The sequence below is a fragment of the Ylistrum balloti genome, unplaced genomic scaffold (assembly GCF_031769215.1).
Source record: "Ylistrum balloti isolate Yb309-2 unplaced genomic scaffold, AGI_CSIRO_Ybal_v1 Utg370110, whole genome shotgun sequence".
Classification (NCBI taxonomy): domain Eukaryota; kingdom Metazoa; phylum Mollusca; class Bivalvia; order Pectinida; family Pectinidae; genus Ylistrum; species Ylistrum balloti.
The window spans coordinates 723629-746246 of NW_026782132.1; the positions used below are offsets into that span (position 1 = coordinate 723629).

The 22618-nt window shown below is 33.9% G+C and overlaps 1 protein-coding gene and 1 pseudogene across 1 annotated transcript in view; one reads left to right on the forward strand and one right to left on the reverse strand.

The window, feature by feature from the left end:
* Positions 1 to 2485: 2485 nt before the first annotated feature.
* Positions 2486 to 22618, reverse strand: part of LOC132550171 (UDP-glucose 6-dehydrogenase-like) — a 29181-nt gene continuing 9048 nt past the window's right edge. Inside the window, exons 3-12 of the mRNA XM_060214199.1 lie at positions 18929 to 19066; positions 17546 to 17710; positions 15491 to 15688; positions 14772 to 14919; positions 11689 to 11783; positions 10374 to 10504; positions 9853 to 9948; positions 7041 to 7081; positions 6810 to 6901; positions 2486 to 6509 (exon numbers count right to left, since the gene is read on the reverse strand). Of these exons, the coding sequence (XP_060070182.1) occupies positions 6321 to 6509; positions 6810 to 6901; positions 7041 to 7081; positions 9853 to 9948; positions 10374 to 10504; positions 11689 to 11783; positions 14772 to 14919; positions 15491 to 15688; positions 17546 to 17710; positions 18929 to 19066 (1293 nt within the window). The 3' untranslated portion in view covers positions 2486 to 6320. The remainder of the gene's footprint in view (positions 6510 to 6809; positions 6902 to 7040; positions 7082 to 9852; positions 9949 to 10373; positions 10505 to 11688; positions 11784 to 14771; positions 14920 to 15490; positions 15689 to 17545; positions 17711 to 18928; positions 19067 to 22618) is intronic.
* LOC132550225 (uncharacterized) lies at positions 13026 to 13726 on the forward strand (annotated as a pseudogene).

Sequence of the window (22618 nt, forward strand, 5' to 3'; positions counted from 1 at the left end):
CGAACTTGTATTTATAAATTACTGAATTTCGACAGAGAGAAATAAAGATAAGAAAAATCTTTATCTTTATCAGAGACGTATATAACACATATATATACGTCTCTGTCTTTATTTATTATCTTCATAAAATATACTACGGAACCTTGACGACAGGGACCTAAGGCACATATAGACAAGACAGATGTATCCATATATTATATAACAATATTATACCGAGAAAAATTCAGAATCAGGAAAAGCTGACTACATAGCTACTTTTTATAGATACAGATTTATCGGAAAGTTGTCAATGATACAAGATTTAGAACAGTCGTGTGTCAGCGGTATACTGAGTTAATCTTGAAATTCTTGTCACGGATACATACTAGAACCCATATTTTGGGTAGTTACCGTGAGGAGAATATGAACTGTACAGTAGTTGTCAATGGCACAAAACTTTAATAGTTGACAGGATACACAATATGGACAAGCCTACTGTTTACTTTGACCTCTCCACGGTCTAAGTTGGTCGTGGCATGACGTAGTGTCTTCCTAATCCATTCATTAATGATTTTAAATGATATATTTCTTGTACAGGATTTAGTGCCTAGTGTAACAGGAAGGAGTGATGAAAAATACCCAGTCACTTCAGGCTGTAGCTAGACACTCTGACGGTCCACTAAAGGGAAATTCCCACTAGCCAATGCTAGTACAAGATAAGAGAAGTTTATTTCCGGTTCAGAACTTATATGCACATCCTCTATATCAGACTCCAAAAAAATACATTACACAAAATATTGAAATATTAAAAATATTACAGTTATTTTACACAAACCTCTTGCAAATGTACATCATGTTTACAATTAGGAAATTATATGATTGCGACTCTGTTATAAAAGAACTGTTCTTGGTTTTTCCAGTGTTTGTCTAATTCATTTTTGAATTTGTTAATATTACTTGCTGAAATGACACATTCAGGTAATTTATTCCAAAGGTTGCCGATCTAATTGAAAAAAAGTTTTTCCTTAATTTGGTCGAAGAACGCTTTGGATATATTGTTTTTGGGTTTACTGGACAGCTATGTCATTAAGCAGCGTTATCCCATAACAGTACTGAATTGCAGCATTCCTGGTCGTATACTCCGTTAATAATTTCTATCATATCTCCTCTTCCTGTTCTGAAGGCTAATGTGGGTCGATTTAGTTTCTCCAGTCTGTGGCTGTAGCTGATGTTACTCATGTCTGGAAGTCTCTTCGTTGCCCTTCACTTTACTCCCTCTATCTTATCGATGTTCCTTTTTTATATGGTGCTCATACGGGGCTCGCGTAATCTATTTGTGAGGCATTTGTATGAAGGAATAAAAGACCTATGACCCTTAAACTGGAATTTTCTCCTGAGAAGAGCAAACATGGAGCTTTTTTTTTTTTTTTACTTTTTTTCACCTATGTGATTATCAAAGAATAAATTGAAATCAATTATAACGCCTATATCCTTTCCCTTGGTTACTGTCTGCGTGTCCCATTGAGGTGATATGTTGAGGCGAAGGTTTCCTGTCCTGTCTCATTACACAATCTAATGTGTTTGCATTTGTCCAGGTGCACTTTGAGGAGCCATGTGTCCATTTACACATTGTATCTAGATCTTTTTGGAGGCTTTTTGGTGACTTCCTCCTCTTTCCTTCACAAAAACATTACTGAAAAAATTTACAAAGTATATCTGCTTTATCTTTATCGACTGTAGTTTTTGGTGAATTCTTATCTTCTGGGTTTGAATAGAGATCGCCAATATTTGTTATTATGGATTTTGATTTTGTATAAGTCCAGATTGCTTTTGGGTCTGCTTTGACTTTTCTAGCAATACAATATTCATACTGTTTCCGGAATTTACGAGTTTAGTGTCTTTACTTAATTTCTGACCATATTATAATCATTCCTTGTTGCTACATCCTTACTTTTTCTTGCCTTCTTAGATAATCATGGCTTCTTTTGGAAGCTGTACTTATTGTTTCTTCCTATTGTAATGACCGTTATTAGCACATAGTTTTCTTTCACTTCTTTTAGTATACGTCTGTAATTAATCTAATTTTAAATTGATGCTGTCAGAATTATCCATAATGTCGTCCCATTTTATTTTGATCAACTCTGCATTAATTGCTGTATATGATGACATGTACTCACAACTTCTATTTAAGTGTCCTCTACACCACAATTTTGGACACTTTAACAATAGTTTACTCATCAAATTTCTTCTGTTGCAGTAATTAAGAAATGATCAATGAATGCGATATAATATAACAATTAAACATATCAATTTGTATGGATTTACTGTAATGTATTAGAATTTTTACACTTTAAACAACTTATTCAAATTTCTTTACAATTGTGAACATAACCTAAACTTATTTGATTTTAGCAACGGCATATATTTTCAACCTCATTTTTGTGACTAGTTCAATGTTATCCACATCAAACTTCAATGTTACAAGGTACAAAGAACATAACTAGTGTTGTAGATTGGCATGACATGACAACAAATTTAATTTGTTTTCACACCAGAAATACGGTTTGCGTAGGTAAAGTGTAAAGCCTGTATTACACAAAACAGAAACATTGTATTTACATAAGGATGTGATACACAAATAATCATGATTATAAAATGATCAAATGCTGCTTTTAGAAAAAAAATGTATACAACTTATGGATATTGTCGTTATAATATATACAAGTTCTTAATTATTAAAACAACCCCCAATGTACTATACACAGAGTACACTATCCATCTTTTTTTTAAATAACTGATTAGATAATGGTAGTGTCACCATTTTCTAATTGTAACATCTCTATAAAACTTTCACTCTTTTTCACAATACTTCTCACTTTGCCTCAGTAATATTTTCCCTTTGGTAATACTTCCGACTTGTACTACGATCATAAACACTGTAAAAACAAGCTCTTGTTGTCAACATTTGTCTGCATGTTATACCATGTAGCAACAGTTAAAAACAATATATTTATAAATCATAGTAAATTATTTACTGATCACCGATGGCTGGATTATAGACTGCCTATGTCTACATTAAGCTTAGTTAGAATACAAAATAGAGGAATCCGTGACAGTACCATCATCTGAAGCGACTATTTACTCAAACATGTATAGAATTGTGATAAAGTTGCACAACTAAAAAAATTGGGATGGCTATAATGAGGAAACACAATGTAAGTATAACAACATTGATATTGTATACAAAACTCTCTTTTTTGGAGAATCAATTATACAAAACCTTCATTCTTAAAGGACAACTCTTCTCATTAAATGAATATATTCAAACTATCAAAAATTGTGCTTTATTTTGTTTATACTATACAAATATATTCAGATCTTTTCAAACTGTTAAATATACTAATTTTCTCTTCTAGCATGTTAGGATATAAATACATTATCAAGGATTTGAAAACAAAATGTGTATTACCTTCAATATCCTATTCAAAAACTTATATATACAACGTATATACTTTTGATATATATATATATTTAAAAATTATGTTAAAAATCAATGTCAAACCTTGGGAAGTTTTTAACAAAATAGCTGTAAAGGTAAATTTGAGTGAAAATAAAAAAACCCACAAAATATCCACAGAAAAAGTATAACAATGTGAGCAGTAGCTCTGGTCTGATATCAATATTCCTTATTGAGTGAAACAACAAAAGCGTGCCAATAGAAGAGTTATCTCCCTTCCTCAATAAACAACCAGTCATAGCAATAGCTTTGCTGCTTTTACAGAGGCACAGAACTATTCCATGAATAATAACCCCATTGTATTGGATGCGAGCAGTAGGCAGCGCTTTATTTTGGAGTAACATACTAAAAATAAGAAAATAACACAAACATTTTTCCTCTTTTCATTTGCAATATGAATATCATATTTCCAAAAAATAAATGCATGCATTGACCAAATTTGAGGCATCAGTTGTTTATGTGAGATAAACAGTCTGCTAGTTTTTGACTGACAGGACTCGGATTGCATCCTTCACAATGCATGTGTACATAGTCTCATTTCTGAACTGTGCTTTGCTTGTCGCTTTACTTGTCACTTGTCGCATGGCTTTTGAGTCCTTATCGTTATATAATTAGTATGATTTGTGATAGAGATATCTTCCTTATATCTTTACAGGTATATGAGTGTATGTTATTTGTAAATTAACCAATTTTTGAAGGATGATGCAATCTGTTGTAGTACATATCTCCAGCAAAAAATTCACTAAATCTAATATCACCCCCTTCCCCCCTTTGACTCCATAACATGACTAAATCAAGGAACAAAATACAAATTCAGAACAACCATATTGTGTTTAAATCAGTGAAAAAAGTAATTCTATCCTTTTAATATCAATGGTAGGAGTTTACAAGACCATATATCAATTAGAAAATACTGTTTGAAGAGTGCACACTAATTCTCATCATCTATCTAGAAGTGCAAAAGGAACAAGTCCCGCTAACTTGTACAACATTTCTTGTCAGTTCTATAACACTACATCCCAGGTTTGCTCCTGCTTTTTTTAGAAGACCAAGTCAAAGAAAATCAGCTGTACATCAAAACTATCAGTTTTTTGATAAATTGATAATTGTCATAAGATGTAATGGAACTTATCTTCAAAGTTTCAACATTTGAAACAAGTTTCAAGAAGAGAAGGAGAAAGAAATATTCAGGAAATGGGCAAGTTTAAAAAACAAATCTGATACTATGAGGCTTTATAAAAATTAAAATGACAAAAGTGAAAACATGTAAAACAGACCTATAATAACAGCTATGAGATAAACACTATTACCCCAGTGAAGTGAAAAGACAAATGAATTGCTTTGTTCTATATTTAAGGTGACTTCGTTGTTGGAAAACCTCCTTATTCTTTGTAATAGCAAAGAAATTTTACAAGTTAGATGACAGATACACACAATGAGAGTAAAACATTCCACACCAACTCTGTTGAGAGATAGATAGATAAATAATTAAATGAGAGAGAAATGTCATCAGTACAGGGAAAGTACAAAAAACAAATACAGTCATCTGTTTAAAAAGACAGATCGAATTAGCATAACAAGGCAGTGCATGTGGACAGTGGAAATCGTAGGGTAGTGAATTCTTCATTTAAAAAAGATATTCTGGTCCTCATATCTATTAATGGGTCTCATTCAATTAATGTTATCTTTTCAACTATACTAGATCTAGATGATTTTAATACAAAACTAATGAAATTGAAGAAAAGTTTTAAAATAAACACATCATATACAATGGCCATAAACAACGATTTGTTATCAATCCTTCTACATAACAATGTAGATATAATATAGGAAGATTAATGTTGATTATGCAAATAACAAATGCTAAAACAAGCAAATCACAAGGTACATACTCAATAACCTCCAACTGAACTGAAGAACTGGCACCAACCAACTTAATCATACCAGCACTAGTTGTACCACATTTCACGGCGCTCCGAAAACTACATATCCAAGAAGTGACAACTAACTCTCACATAGAATTTTCAATGAGACGTATAAGAAATTGCACAATACCAAAGTTGTTAAGAACAAGGATTAAACCACAGATTCCAGAGAGGAAACAACAGGAACAAACTGCTCAAATTAAATCTGTTTATGGTATTTTTCAGTAACTGTAGCATTATGCACTAATATCGTAATATCTTTATAACACTAGAGCATATATTTTGTTTACAATAAAGACATCCTCCATTACATAGAGACACAACAACTGATACCACAATAGTAACATTATGCAAATAAAATCTCATATTTAAGCACCAATTGTGAATATTACATGCCAGACAAATAATAGGCAAGCTTGCAAATAAACGACCGGGTAACAATGTAAAATATATATATACAACCTTTCATTTCTCATCTCTCATAGTTGCATTCTATTTCTCCTTTCAGTTTTTACCAAATAACATAACCATAATAAAAAATTAATAGGACTGTTTCTAACCAGATAAGGGTTACAGTATAAAGAATGAACCTTTTATGTAAAAATGAACAGTTTTAAGTTTGCTTTCTCATTTAATACGCACCTTATTTTATGTAAAATGTGAACTTATTGTGACATCAGTAAAAAATACATTTATCAAGGTAATATAGGAACACACCTGACCCTAAAACATAAAAGTTACAATGATAAAAACATTTTGATCTTAAAATCACCCTCACTGAAAACATAATCAAACATCATTTCAGTATTTTGGTGAAGAAACAGATTTTTTGATCCCAGTTTCTTTCATTTGGATTACAACGAATCAGTGTGCTATTGGTAAATTGTTTGTCCAATCCTTTAGTGTATGGTGGCGCCTCCTAAGCTGGCTGCTATAGGTCTGTGTACATTGGAACGCTGAAGTTTCTTGCCTATAGTTACAACATGAAATCCAATATCTTGGAGTTCTTGGTGTTTTAGGATCAGACGACCATCAAACAGAAAAGCTGGCTTCAGCATACTCTGGTATATCTGCTTGTAATCTAATGCCTGATTAAACAAAATTAGAAATTGGTTTTATTCCTGCCAGCTAATGAAGTTTTGATTAAATACATGAAAGCTCATGAATAAAAGCACATTTATGTGTAAGTGAAACAAAATGGTGTTCAAAGAAAAAATATAATTCCTTATCATATAATGTTGTTTTAAAGTTGTTTTTTTATAATGTCTGAATTTTTTATTCTACTCAATTATGTGATTTTAAGAAACTTTATGCCACCACATCACAATTAAATTCTCCTTGTCTAATCCAGAAGTTTCATTCAAATGGAAATGTTAGATGCTACTTACAATAAATTCATCCCACTCTGTACAGATAACAACAGCATGAGCATTCTGGGCAGCCTGATAAGGATCCTTACAAATAGTCACCAGCTCCTTCACTGTAATATCAGGGACAGCATATTAATAACACACTCCAATCTCTCAAAAATCAGTAAAAATAAATAAAAACATAAATAAGTTATACAGAGATATTTAATGAATATTTTACATTTTAATAGGATGACTTTGTATATTTACCTTGATCAGGGTCATCCATTATGTTTGGTTGAGTCAACTCACTACAACAGATAAAACCACATTATACTGAGAGTAAATATACTATTCGTATGCTATAGTACATGTACTTATTACACTATACACTCTACCACATGTACTTATTACACTATACACTCTACCACATGTACTTATTACACTATACACTCTACCACATGTACTTATTACACTATACACTCTACCACATGTACTTATTACACTATACACTCTACCACATGTACTTATTACACTATACACTCTACCACATGTACTTATTAACCTATACACTCTACCACATGTACTTACTACACTATACACTCTACCACATGTACTTATTACACTATACACTCTACCACATGTACTTATTACACTATACACTCTACCACATGTACTTATTACACTATACACTCTACCACATGTACTTATTACACTATACACTATCTGTATACACTCTACCACATGTAATTATTAACCTATACACTCTACCACATGTACTTATTACACTATACACTCTACCACATGTACTTATTACACTATACACTCTACCACATGTACTTATTACACTATACACTCTACCACATGTACTTATTACACTATACACTCTACCACATGTACTTATTACACTATACACTATCTGTATACACTCTACCACATGTACTTATTACACTATACACTCTACCACATGTACTTATTACACTATACACTATCTGTATACACTCTACCACATGTACTTATTACACTATACACTCTACCACATGTACTTATTACACTATACACTCTACCACATGTACTTATTACACTATACACTCTACCACATGTACTTATTACACTATACACTCTACCACATGTACTTATTACACTATACACTCTACCACATGTACTTATTACACTATACACTATCTGTATACACTCTACCACATGTACTTATTACACTATACACTCTACCACATGTACTTATTACACTATACACTCTACCACATGTACTTATTACACTATACACTATCTGTATACACTCTACCACATGTACTTATTACACTATACACTCTACCACATGTACTTATTACACTATACACTCTACCACATGTACTTACTACACTATACACTCTACCACATGTACTTATTACACTATACACTCTACCACATGTACTTATTACACTATACACTCTACCACATGTACTTATTACACTATACACTCTACCACATGTACTTATTACACTATACACTCTACCACATGTACTTATTACACTATACACTCTACCACATGTACTTATTACACTATACACTCTACCACATGTACTTATTACACTATACACTCTACCACATGTACTTATTACACTATACACTATCTGTATACACTCTACCACATGTACTTATTACACTATACACTCTACCACATGTACTTATTACACTATACACTCTACCACATGTACTTATTACACTATACACTCTACCACATGTACTTATTACACTATACACTATCTGTATACACTCTACCACATGTAATTATTACACTATACACTCTACCACATGTACTTATTACACTATACACTCTACCACATGTACTTACTACACTATACACTCTACCACATGTACTTATTACACTATACACTCTACCACATGTACTTATTACACTATACACTCTACCACATGTACTTATTACACTATACACTCTACCACATGTACTTATTACACTATACACTCTACCACATGTACTTATTACACTATACACTCTACCACATGTACTTATTACACTATACACTATCTGTATACACTCTACCACATGTACTTATTACACTATACACTCTACCACATGTAATTATTACACTATACACTCTACCACATGTACTTACTACACTATACACTCTACCACATGTACTTATTACACTATACACTCTACCACATGTACTTATTACACTATACACACTACCACATGTACTTATTACACTATACACTCTACCACATGTACTTATTAACCTATACACTCTACCACATGTACTTATTACACTATACACTCTACCACATGTACTTATTAACCTATACACTCTACCACATGTACTTATTACACTATACACTCTACCACATGTACTTAATACACTATACACTCTACCACATGTACACTCTACCACATGTACTTATTACACTATACACTCTACCACATGTACTTATTACACTATACACTATCTGTATACACTCTACCACATGTACTTATTACACTATACACTCTACCACATGTACTTATTACACTATACACTCTACCACATGTACTTACTACACTATACACTCTACCACATGTACTTATTACACTATACACTCTACCACATGTACTTATTAACCTATACACTCTACCACATGTACTTATTACACTATACACTATCTGTATACACTCTACCACATGTACTTATTACACTATACACTCTACCACATGTACTTATTACACTATACACTCTACCACATGTACTTACTACACTATACACTCTACCACATGTACTTATTACACTATACACTCTACCACATGTACTTATTACACTATACACTCTACCACATGTACTTATTACACTATACACTCTACCACATGTACTTATTACACTATACACTCTACCACATGTACTTATTACACTATACACTCTACCACATGTACTTATTACACTATACACTCTACCACATGTACTTATTACACTATCTGTATATCCTGCAGCTCATGACATAAATTATTTGTATTCTGTATATATTTTTACAGATTTCATTTATTTACATTTGGATTTTTTTTTTTGTGTATATTTCTGTATGTGCTATTTACCTCATGAGTTGTGCTTCTTCTACCTTAGGGTCATATATCCTGAGACGTGCCCCCTCCTCCATTAAGTACTTACTGACATATATGGCAGCCGATTCTCTGTAGAAACATAACAGACAATTGTGAGACTTCCAGATAAACAGATGTATCAACATACTTATTTGGTTTTAAAGAGCCTGTAGATTTTCAATCTGGTCTTTACAAATCCCATATTTGTTGAATATTTAAGGATTTGATAAAAGTTATGAAGTTTATGAGCAAGCCTTTAACTGATTTGATAATAGATTATGGTTCTTTGCTTTTTGGCCTAACAGTTCTGCCTCTAGATGTGGGATTTTACCTGTACAATTTGTTATTGATTCTACCTGTGAAGTACACAAAGCAAAGCATTATAAGTCTTCAGTTGGAGCTATCTTTGATACATGTGATTCAAGCAAAGGCTCTGTGTTATTATTATTATAAAATATAGATGATCATAGACAGATTTAAAAGTAAATCAAATTTTACAAAAATTTTCAACAAACCTTGTATCACCCGTGTCCTTCTTGAAGGCAAACCCAAAGATAGCAATGTTTTTGTTGGTCACAGTGTTGAATAAGTTCTCAATGATCTTATTGGCGAATCGTCTCCTTTGGTAATCATTGATGTTGATCACCTGTGAACAAATAAAAAGCTTTTTTCCAAACCAGAGATACTTAAGGAGGAAGCAGAGATTTATAAATTCACAAGTATGTGGTCAACTTATTTAAATTTAAATAAAGAAGGATGATAATGTCTAGACTTCAACCACCTGAAAATTCCTGTAGATCAGTTTCATGGTATAACAGAGACCAACTTTTTGAGTGGCTAATGATAAATTTCATGAATAAATATGAAGACTTATGAACATTCTTTTGTAGAAAAAGCGATGATAATCTTTACCTGCCAAATTGAAAATGGCCACCTGGAAGCCATTTTGTTTCTTCTGATCAGTCCCAAAATCAAATGAGCACAAAGAGAAATCAAAGGGAACATACATATGAAATTTGAGAGATATCCACTCGTTACTTCTTAAGAAATATCAATAACAATCTTTACTAAGCAAAATCCAAGATGGCTGCCTGTTGGCCATTTTGTTTTTCTGGTCAGTCCCAAACTCAACTAGGGACCTAAAGAAACCTATACATGAAATTCAAGAAAGGTCTATTGAGTAGTTCTCAAGAAATAGCGATAACAAACTTGCAAATTAAAAATCCAAGATGGCCATCTGTCATCCATCGTGTTTTTCTGATCAGACTCAAAATTAAATGGGCACAACAATGGACCAAAAGGAACCCGTATATGAAATTTTGGAAAGATCTATACAGTACTTCTCAAGAAATAGTGATCACAAAATTGCAAAGTCAAAATCTAAGATGTCCCTCTGTCAGCCATTTTCTTTTCTGATCAATCCCACAAATCAAACTGGCACAACTTGGTACCAAGGGGAACCTACATATGAAATTTACGAAAGATCCAATACATACTTCTCAAGAAATAGCAATAACAAACTTTCAAAATCAAAATCCAAGATGGCTGCCTTTCCGCCATTTTATTTTTCTGATTGTATGCTCAGTTATTGGATATAGTTCACATTACCTCCAAATAAATCCAACCAAAACATAATAAAATCCTATCTCATGTCCATACATCAGTAATTCTATAGATTACTGTAATGAAATATCAATTGGTGTTATTTAATTAATTTACTTCGCTGTGTTAACAACTTTTTAGGTGATACGTAACTATCACTGTAATGAACTATCAATTAGTTCTATCTGATCAATTTACTTCCTTGATTTTACAACTTATATAACATACCTGTTGCCAGTACTCAGCAACCTCAGGCAGGTTGAGACACTCACAAAGGTAGACTAGATTGAGAACATCCTTTTGAAAACAGCTACCACCAAATCCTGAAAAACCACCAAAGCTTGAAAAAAAACCAGTGCTAGCACCAACAGTCACACTGTGCTGGATTACATGCTTCATTACACATACTACTACAGGACGTATACACAGTGACGTGAAACAGTGTTATAATACTACAGAACTTATACACAGTGACGTGAAACACAGTGTTATAATACTACAGAACTTATACACAGTGACGTGAAACACATTGTTATAATACTACAGGATTTATACACAGTGACATGAAACAGTGTTATAATACTACAGGATTTATACACAGTGACATGAAACACAGTGTTATGATACTACAGGATTTATACAAAGTGACATGAAACACAGTGTTATAATACTACAGGGTTTTATACACAGTGACATGAAACACAGTGTTATAATACTACAGGGTTTTATACACAGTGACATGAAACAGTGTTATAATACTACAGGGTTTTATACACAGTGACATGAAACAGTGTTATAACACTACAGGATTTATACACAGTGACATGAAACACAGTGTTATAATACTACAGGGTTTTATACACAGTGACATGAAACAGTGTTATAATACTACAGGATTTATACACAGTGACATGAAACACAGTGTTATAACACTACAGGATTTATACACAGTGACATGAAACACAGTGTTATAATACTACAGGGTTTTATACACAGTGACATGAAACACAGTGTTATAATACTACAGGGTTTTATACACAGTGACATGAAACACAGTGTTATAATACTACAGGGTTTTATACACAGTGACATGAAACAGTGTTATAATACTAAAGGATTTATACACAGTGACATGAAACAGTGTTATAATACTACAGGATTTATACACAGTGACATGAAACACAGTGTTATAATACTACAGGATTTATACACAGTGACATGAAACACAGTGTTATAATACTACAGGATTTATACACAGTGACATGAAACAGTGTTATAATACTACAGGACATATACACAGTGACATGAAACAGGGACATGACACTCATACAAAATGACATGATTCATAGGGACGTGAAGCTCAAAGATTTGTATAAAATGATAGTGACATGAGACAGTGATATGACAAAAGGTACAGGGATATGATTGAGGCATTGGAACAAGGACAAGATCATAGAGTTACGAGACACTAGCACATGATACAAAAGGGCAAGAAACATGGGGTCACAAGATACTGGGACATGATACACAGGGAGAAGAGACATAGGGTTACAAGATACTTGAACATGATCCACAAGGTCAAGAGACAGAGGGTTACAAGATACTAGAACATGATACACAAGGACAAGAGACAGAGGGTTACAAGATACTAGAACATGATACACAAGGTCAAGAGACAGAGGGTTACAAGATACTAGAACATGATACACAGGGAGAAGAGACATAGGGTTACAAGATACTGGGACATGATACACAGGGAGAAGAGACATGGGGTTACAAGATACTTGAACATGATACACAGGGAGAAGAGACAGAGGGTTACAAGATACTAGAACATGATACACAGGGAGAAGAGACATAGGGTTACAAGATATTGGAATATGATACACAGGGACAAGAGACATAGGGTTACAAGATACTTGAACATGATACACAGGGAGAAGAGAGATAGGGTTACAAGATACTTGAACATGATACACAGGGAGAAGAGACATAGGGTTACAAGATACTTGAACATGATACACAGGGAGAAGAGACAGAGGGTTACAAGATACTAGAACATGATACACAAGGACAAGAGACAGAGGGTTACAAGATACTAGAACATGATACACAGGGAGAAGAGACATAGGGTTACAAGATATTGGAATATGATACACAGGGACAAGAGACATAGGGTTACAAGATACTTGAACATGATACACAGGGAGAAGAGAGATAGGGTTACAAGATACTTGAACATGATACACAGGGAGAAGAGACATAGGGTTACAAGATACTTGAACATGATACACAGGGAGAAGAGACATAGGGTTACAAGATATTGGAATATGATACACAGGGACAAGAGACATAGGGTTACAAGATACTTGAACATGATACACAGGGAGAAGAGACATAGGGTTACAAGATATTGGAATATGATACACAGGTACAAGAGACATAGGGTTACAAGATACTTGAACATGATACACAGGGAGAAGAGACATAGGGTTACAAGATATTGGAATATGATACACAGGGACAAGAGACATAGGGTTACAAGATACTTGAACATGATACACAGGGAGAAGAGACATAGGGTTACAAGATATTGGAACATGATACACAGGCACAAGGGTCGTGAAGTCATGGGACACTGGAACATGATACACAGGGACAAGAGACAGAGAGTTACAAGATATTGGAATATGATACACAGGGACAAAAGACATAGGGTTATAAGACACTGTAACATGATACACAGGGACAAGAGACATAGGGTTATAAGACACTGTAACATGATACACAGGGACAATTGTCATGAAGTCACAGGACACTGGAACATGACACATAGAAACTAGAGACATATAGGGTTACAAGACACTTGAACATGATACACAGGGACAAGAGACAGTGGATGAGAATTACAAGACACTGGAACACAATACATAGGGACATTGCTGGTTGTAAGCTAGGTAGGGTTAAACATATATGTATAGCAAGTCTACCCTACATGTGAATCCTGTGTATTCATTTCACTTACTCATACATTGATACAGGTAAGAAAATTAGCAAATTAAAATTCAGTTGAACAGAAATTGATTAATAAGCATCATAAAACAATGTTAAAATGTAAAACTGAAAAGATAGTCACCATCTCCTAAATTGAAACACAAAATGATATACAAGCAGAACTAGGTGTATACAATATTGTATTTACTTGACAACAGTGTATATAAAGATCAGAACTATGTGACACTTTAATGTAAGATATATTTATATACAACAGAATGTCAAAATAAAGTTGATGAAGAATTCTGACCACTGACCAACACTGGCTTTGAGGAACTTGTTTCCTATCCTTGTGTCCCTGCCTACAGCACTGGCCACCTCTGACACATCTGCTCCTGTCATTTCACAGATGGCTGACATAGCATTAATGCTTGAGATTCTCTGAGCCAGGAAAGCATTCGCTGCCTAGAACCAAGTCAACCATGACTGTTAGTGATGTTAGCTGCCTATATCTGCTGATGTTTACATTTAATGTTTTTGTAGTATATAATATGTACTGTGTTTTGGGGTAGTTTCTTTCATATTTACCAATATCTGACATATGTATCAGTGATTGATAACAGCTATCTCTAGATTTGAGTAACAAATGTAATACAATAATAACTGAATATTTCCTTTGTGGTACATGTATCTTTTCTCATTAAATTAAAAGCTATGTAGGATAGAGATAATTACCAGTATATTTGTTTATAGAATATCAACTATAACAACATTTATGGTCCTACACGAACACTTAATCTTCAACAAATACATACAAAGAAAAAGCTTTGTTGAAGTTGAGAAAATGTCTAATTACATAGCAAGCACACTAAATGTAGAAAATATTTATAGATATATAAAGTTTTGTAATCATTATAACCCAATAAACTAGAACATGGGTCAAGTCATTTCTCAATTTATAAAAGGTATAAGATCTGTACAAGTGTAAAAAATACAAACCCCAAGGTCTTCTGAAGGTCACAATACAAACCCTTACCAGTTTAGAGAGTTCTGACGACCAGGTGTTCATGGTAATGATCTTGTCCTTGGGGACCCAGTGTTCATAGATCCAGCAAAGGGATTGGACCGCTTCCTGACCCAATGGCGAGGGATCTCCTCCAATCAGGACTCGATCAGGAAAGACAAGATCATTAACAGCAGTTCCCTCAGCCAAGAACTCAGGATTGGACAGTACCTAGAAGTTATACAACACAATAAGTATAAGGAAAATGCTTTCATGTGGTACTGTAAATATTCCTTATCTTCTGAATTAACATACAACACAATAAGTATAAGGATTCGTGTGGTACTGTAAATATTCCTTGTCTTCTGAATTAACATACAACACAATAAGTATAAGGATTCATGTGGTACTGTAAATATTCCTTATCTTCTGAATAAACATACAACACAATAAGTATAAGGATTCATGTGGTACTGTAAATATTCCTTGTCTTCTGAATTAACATACAACACAATAAGTATAAGGATTCATGTGGTACTGTAAATATTCCTTATCTTCTGAGTTGATATATAATGCAATAAGTATAAGGATTCATGTGGTACTGTAAATATTCCTTATCTTCTGAGTTGATATATAATGCAATAAGTATAAGGATTCATGTGGTACTGTAAATATTCCTTATCTTCTAAATTGATATATAATCAATCAGATACTATTATAGTGTAGGTATGCCATATTGGATGAAATCTCACATTTATTTTAAATTGAAAAACGGTAAAACAACCACGACAACTAGGTAGCAGTTGATGATACAAAATGTACTAGAATCGATTCTAACCTGATATTGTACCAAGGTATGATGTTGTCCTGTGGATTCCTACCTGATATTGTACCAAGGTATGGTGTTGTCCTGTGGGCTACCTGATATTGTACCAAGGTATGGTGTTGTCCTGTGGACTCCTACCTGATATTGTACCAAGGTATGGTGTTGTCCTGTGGGCTACCTGATATTGTACCAAGGTATGGTGTTGTCCTGTGAACTCCTACCTGATATTGTACACCAGGTATGGTGTTGTCCTGTGGATTCCTACCTGATATTGTACCAAGGTATGGTGTTGTCCTGTGAACTCCTACCTGATATTGTACACCAGGTATGGTGTTGTCCTGTGGACTCCTACCTGATATTGTACCAAGGTATGGTGTTGTCCTGTGGACTCCTACCTGATATTGTACCAAGGTATGATGTTGTCCTGTGGACTCCTACCTGATATTGTACACCAGGTATGATGTTGTCCTGTGGACTCCTACCTGATATTGTACACCAGGTATGATGTTGTCCTGTGGACTCCTACCTGATATTGTACCAAGGTATAATGTTGTCCTGTGGATTCCTACCTGATATTGTACACCAGGTATGATGTTGTCCTGTGGACTCCTACCTGATATTGTACCAAGGTATAATGTTGTCCTGTGGACTCCTACCTGATATTGTACACCAGGTATGATGTTGTCCTGTGGACTCCTACCTGATATTGTACACCAGGTATGATGTTGTCCTGTGGACTCCTACCTGATATTGTACACCAGGTATGATGTTGTCCTGTGGACTCCTACCTGATATTGTACCAAGGTATGGTGTTGTCCTGTGGACTCCTACCTGATATTGTACCAAGGTATGGTGTTGTCCTGTGGACTCCTACCTGATATTGTACCAAGGTATGGTGTTGTCCTGTGGACTCCTACCTGATATTGTACCAAGGTATGATGTTGTCCTGTGGACTCCTACCTGATATTGTACCAAGGTATGATGTTGTCCTGTGGACTCCTACCTGATATTGTACACCAGGTATGATGTTGTCCTGTGGACTCCTACCTGATATTGTACCAAGGTATGATGTTGTCCTGTGGACTCCTACCTGATATTGTACCAAGGTATGATGTTGTCCTGTGGACTCCTACCTGATATTGTACCAAGGTATGGTGTTGTCCTGTGGACTCCTACCTGATATTGTACCAAGGTATGATGTTGTCCTGTGGACTCCTACCTGATATTGTACCAAGGTATGATGTTGTCCTGTGGACTCCTACCTGATATTGTACACCAGGTTTGATGTTTGCCTTCATGATGTTTGTAATACTCTCAGCAGCTTTCACTGGGACAGTACTTTTCTCCACTACGATTTTGGAATTCTTTGATACCTCTGCTATCATCCGTGCTGCAGATTCTATAAACTTCAGATCTGCTGCTCTCCCCTGATACAAAATATTACAAACATATCTCATACTGTTTATAGGACAAGATCTGCTGCCTGCCGTTGATACAAAATATTACAAACATATCTCATACTGTTTATAGGACAAGATCTGCTGCTCTCCCCTGATACAAAATATTACAAACATATCTAATACTGTTTATAGGACAAGATCTGCTGCCTGCCGTTGATACAAAATATTACAAACATATCTCATACTGTTTATAGGACAAGATCTGCTGCCTGCCGTTGATACAAAATATTACAAACATATCTCATACTGTTTATAGGACAAGATCTGCTGCTCTCCCCTGATACAAAATATTACAAACATATCTAATACTGTTTATAGGACAAGATCTGCTGCTCTCCCCTGATACAAAATATTACAAACATATCTCATACTGTTTATAGGACAAGATCTGCTGCTCTCCCCTGATACAAAATATTACAAACATATCTAATACTGTTTATAGGACAAGATCTGCTGCCTGCCGTTGATACAAAATATTACAAACATATCTAATACTGCTTATAGGACAAGATCTGCTGCTCTCCCCTGATACAAAATATTACAAACATATCTAATACTGTTTATAGGACAAGATCTGCTGCCTGCCGTTGATACAAAATATTACAAACATATCTAATACTGCTTATAGGACAAGATCTGCTGCTCTCCCCTGATACAAAATATTACAAACATATCTAATACTGTTTATAGGACAAGATCTGCTGCCTGCCGTTGATACAAAATATTACAAACATATCTAATACTGCTTATAGGACAAGATCTGCTGCTCTCCCCTGATACAAAATATTACAAACATATCTAATACTGTTTATAGGACAAGATCTGCTGCCTGCCGTTGATACAAAATATTACAAACATATCTAATACTGCTTATAGGACAAGATCTGCTGCTCTCCCCTGATACAAAATATTACAAACATATCTAATACTGTTTATAGGACAACAAAGTAAATTTTACTTTTTTTTCATTTACACTTTTTATTGTCTGATAAAAATTCTATCAGCAAAATATCTAATCAAGTATCTTGGAATAAAGTACAATGTACTTTTATACTTAACAGAGAAGCCTAAATTAATACTACAGTAGAAATAAGTTTGTGGTATCCTATTATTTACATGTGACAGAAACGTGACAACCTTCAGTAATTTTTCTGTTCCAACAGAAACTCTGGTGACGTCACCTACCTTGCCTTTTCCAAAGTTTTTTGTTGGAGTGTTAACACAAATGAAGATAAGATCAGCTTCCACAATGGCTTCCTTCACATTGGTGGAGAAAAATAGGTTACGGCCACGACATTCCTTCACGAGATCGTACAGGCCTGGCTGTAATGAAAAATGAGAGCAAATGAGAACTCCAGAGAGAATAGACTCTCTACTGGGATGACACTTTTGTAGTGTGTTCTGCTAAGAAATGTTGAGTATGAATACTTTTATTTTCTTATTTAATCTTAATTGTTTCATTCTTTTTAATTTTTCCTTTTTCCAATTTTACTTTTCTTGGTTTACCATTGATCACTGACTATTTTCTAAATCCCAAATTTTATAAACAAATGGTCCAAGCCAAATTCTCCTATAATGATGCATTCAAAAGGAAATGTAGACCATCAAGATTGTTGCAAAAAAGCTTTTTCAAACCCTTTCATATGAAGCACCCATGTGATATTGCTTTATTCAGTAAAGTTTGTTACCTTTTTGTTATAGAAGAGTCTAGTACCTTTCACTATGTCAATGCCCTGGTAAAAATCCTATTTGATCATTTTCTAAATGTTTACCTCAGACAGACTTTTACCTATTTGATATAAACCTTGATGCTATTTTGCATATGATATTGAAAAGTGATATAGGGTGCCAGTTTTTAATGAAATGTCAAGGTTTAACTACCTGTGGTATGCATGCATTAATTCCCGGTCTTCTTGTAATAAAAAGTTTGTTTTTGTCAAAACCAAATTTCAAGGATGTAACAACGAAGTAAAACCAGCCAAACCTGGGCTCTCATTATTTTTCATTTTACTCCAGGTGTTACCTGCTTCTTCCAGTTTAATACTAGTGTCTAATCTTGATTCTATATCAGCTAGATTTGGAACATTACACTGATTCAGATAAATCTATCAAAATTAACAGCAACCACATTTGCCTACACATCATCTAATTTTTCTTAAAAATCTTTTACTTCCTTTTAAAATTTTGATCTGGTCTTGCATTACTCAATTGTTTTCTGTCTATATTATCAGGAAATTATTTTTTTTAAGTGTAATTCCTATTTTGTTAAAGCTGAAGAAATTTATCTTTTAAATTTCTTCCTTCCTCTATCCTTTTTGCTCTTGATCTTACAATGTTTCCCTTTATTTTATATCTGCCTCAAGCTTTTCCTTGTTTGTCAGTCCGCTATATCGATAATTTTCTAATCTCTAGTTCCTGTATCAATTTTCTAGGATCATCCTCTCTAATATTTTGCTGTTTCCTTTAAGTAACTCGAGTTTTTCCCCATGCCGCCATCAACAAAACTTCTAAAATTAAGTGATTCTTAACATGTACCGGTATGTAGTAATGAACTATTCTACTTCCATAAGCCCTTTTCTTTCTTAATATTCATTAAATTTTATTTCAAATCAAAGATTTGATAGCCCTATTTCTTTAATTGGTTTACTCTTTCTCTAAGTACACTGTACATCTTTTGATATGCTCATGGTGTTCTCAAAACATATCAACAAAACTAAGAATTTTTTATTATCTTACATAACTATTATCTACCTTTTGGATTACTGGTTAAAATTTCAAATTCATCAATAATTTTAGTTATATGATTATGACATTAAATAATAATTATTGTTATTCTGAAACCTTCAATACTTAAATCAAACACCTTGAAATTACCAACATTGTTCTTCTTTTCCTTGTTTACCTTAAATTCAATTTTTTTTCCCATAAATCCAGCAACTTCTAAAGCAGGAAATTTATATGAATTAATATCACATTCACAGCCCCATTCACTTCTGTTCATATTTTTTTTCCTCTTTAAAACGAGTATCCCGAAGACAAAACCTGTGATATGATTTACTCTTCAGATATGAAAATAAATCTTTTAAAACAATTCCCCAGGCCCTGAGAGTTTGAACTCAAAATCGTGATATCATTACCAGCCTTCCAACAATCATAAGCAATAGAACAGTGTAGCCTAAAGATATATGTTATCTGCCATTTAGTGAATTTTCAAATGTTCCTGAGTTTATGGTCAGTCCTAGACAAACATATAGAAACAGTGGTCAAATACAATTGTGTAATTGATACAGGTGTTTTTTTCTGAACATTTTCTTTATGTTGGTAATGTCAATAGAATAAAAGTTCTTGTAACACAACTACCAGCTGTAAAAGATTTAAGTGTGACGTTTTGAAGATTACACGGCCACCTTTGTCGATAAATGACCAGTTTGATGTGTTCTAGCAATGACACATGTATGTGTTGGTGAGGAATCGACCAACTTTTTTGGCTGTACCATAACAATACAGGTTTGTTTATAATGAAATGTCCTTAATCATGTATGGTAACATATGATTTTACAATTTTATTTGTAATGTTGATAAATTTTATCCCTATTTTTAGGATTATTTATAACATAAGCTGACATAAGCATCAGTTTCTCATAGCAATGCATTTGTCAACAATATGTGTTTTCAAACACCATGTAGTAACATTTTGATCTTTTGCATACAGATGACATCTAGTCTTCCAAACAATTCAAATATCAAATAAACAGTACGTTTCCCAGTAACATACACTTTTCCTGTGAGAAAGGTTGGGTATACTTTTTGTGATATGAACAGGTGTCCAGTAAGGGGACAGATCAGGAAGAATCAATATCTTATAGAGTATGTGACTTTATTTGGTAGGACTTTTTCCGGTATAGCTTTCTGATGTGTGACTGTCTGTGATACATCTATAAATCTTTTTGGTAGACCTTTCTCTGGTGTAATCTTAACTCTCTCTGTGGTACATAGCTCTCTGTGGTATATATGTAACTCTGTGGTATATATGTAACTCTCTGTGGTACATAGCTGTCTGTGGTATATATGTAACTCTCTGTGGTACATAGCTGTCTGTGGTATATATGTAACTCTCTGTGGTACATAGCTCTCTGTGGTATATATGTAACTCTCTGTGGTACATATCTCTCTGTGGTATATATGTAACTCTCTGTGGTACATAGATCTCTGTGGTATATATGTAACTCTCTGTGGTACATAGCTCTCTGTGGTATATATGTAACTCTCTGTGGTATATAACTCTCTGTGGTACATAGCTCTCTGTGGTATATATGTAACTCTCTGTGGTATATATGTAACTCTGTGGTATATATGTAACTCTCTGTGGTACTTAGCTCTCTGTGGTATATATGTAACTCCCAGTGGTACATAGCTCTTTGTCGTATATATGTAACTCTCTGTGGTACATAGCTCTCTGTGGTATATATGTATCTCTCTGTGGTACATAACTCTCTATTGTATATATGTAACTCTCTGTGGTATATATGTAACTCTCTACTCTCTGTGGTATATATGTAACTCTCTGTGGTATATATGTATCTCTCTGTGGTATATATGTAACTCTCTGTGGTATATATGTAACTCTCTGTGGTATATATGTAACTCTCTGTGGTATATATGTAACTCTCTGTGGTATATATGTAACTCTCTGTGGTACATAGCTCTCTGTGGTATATATGTAACTCTCTGTGGTATATATGTATCTCTCTGTGGTATATATGTAACTCTCTGTGGTATATAAACTTTCTGTGATATACATGTAACTCTGTATAATGTTTTCTGTGATATACATGTCTCTGTGGTATAATGTAACTCTGTGGATATAATACACAT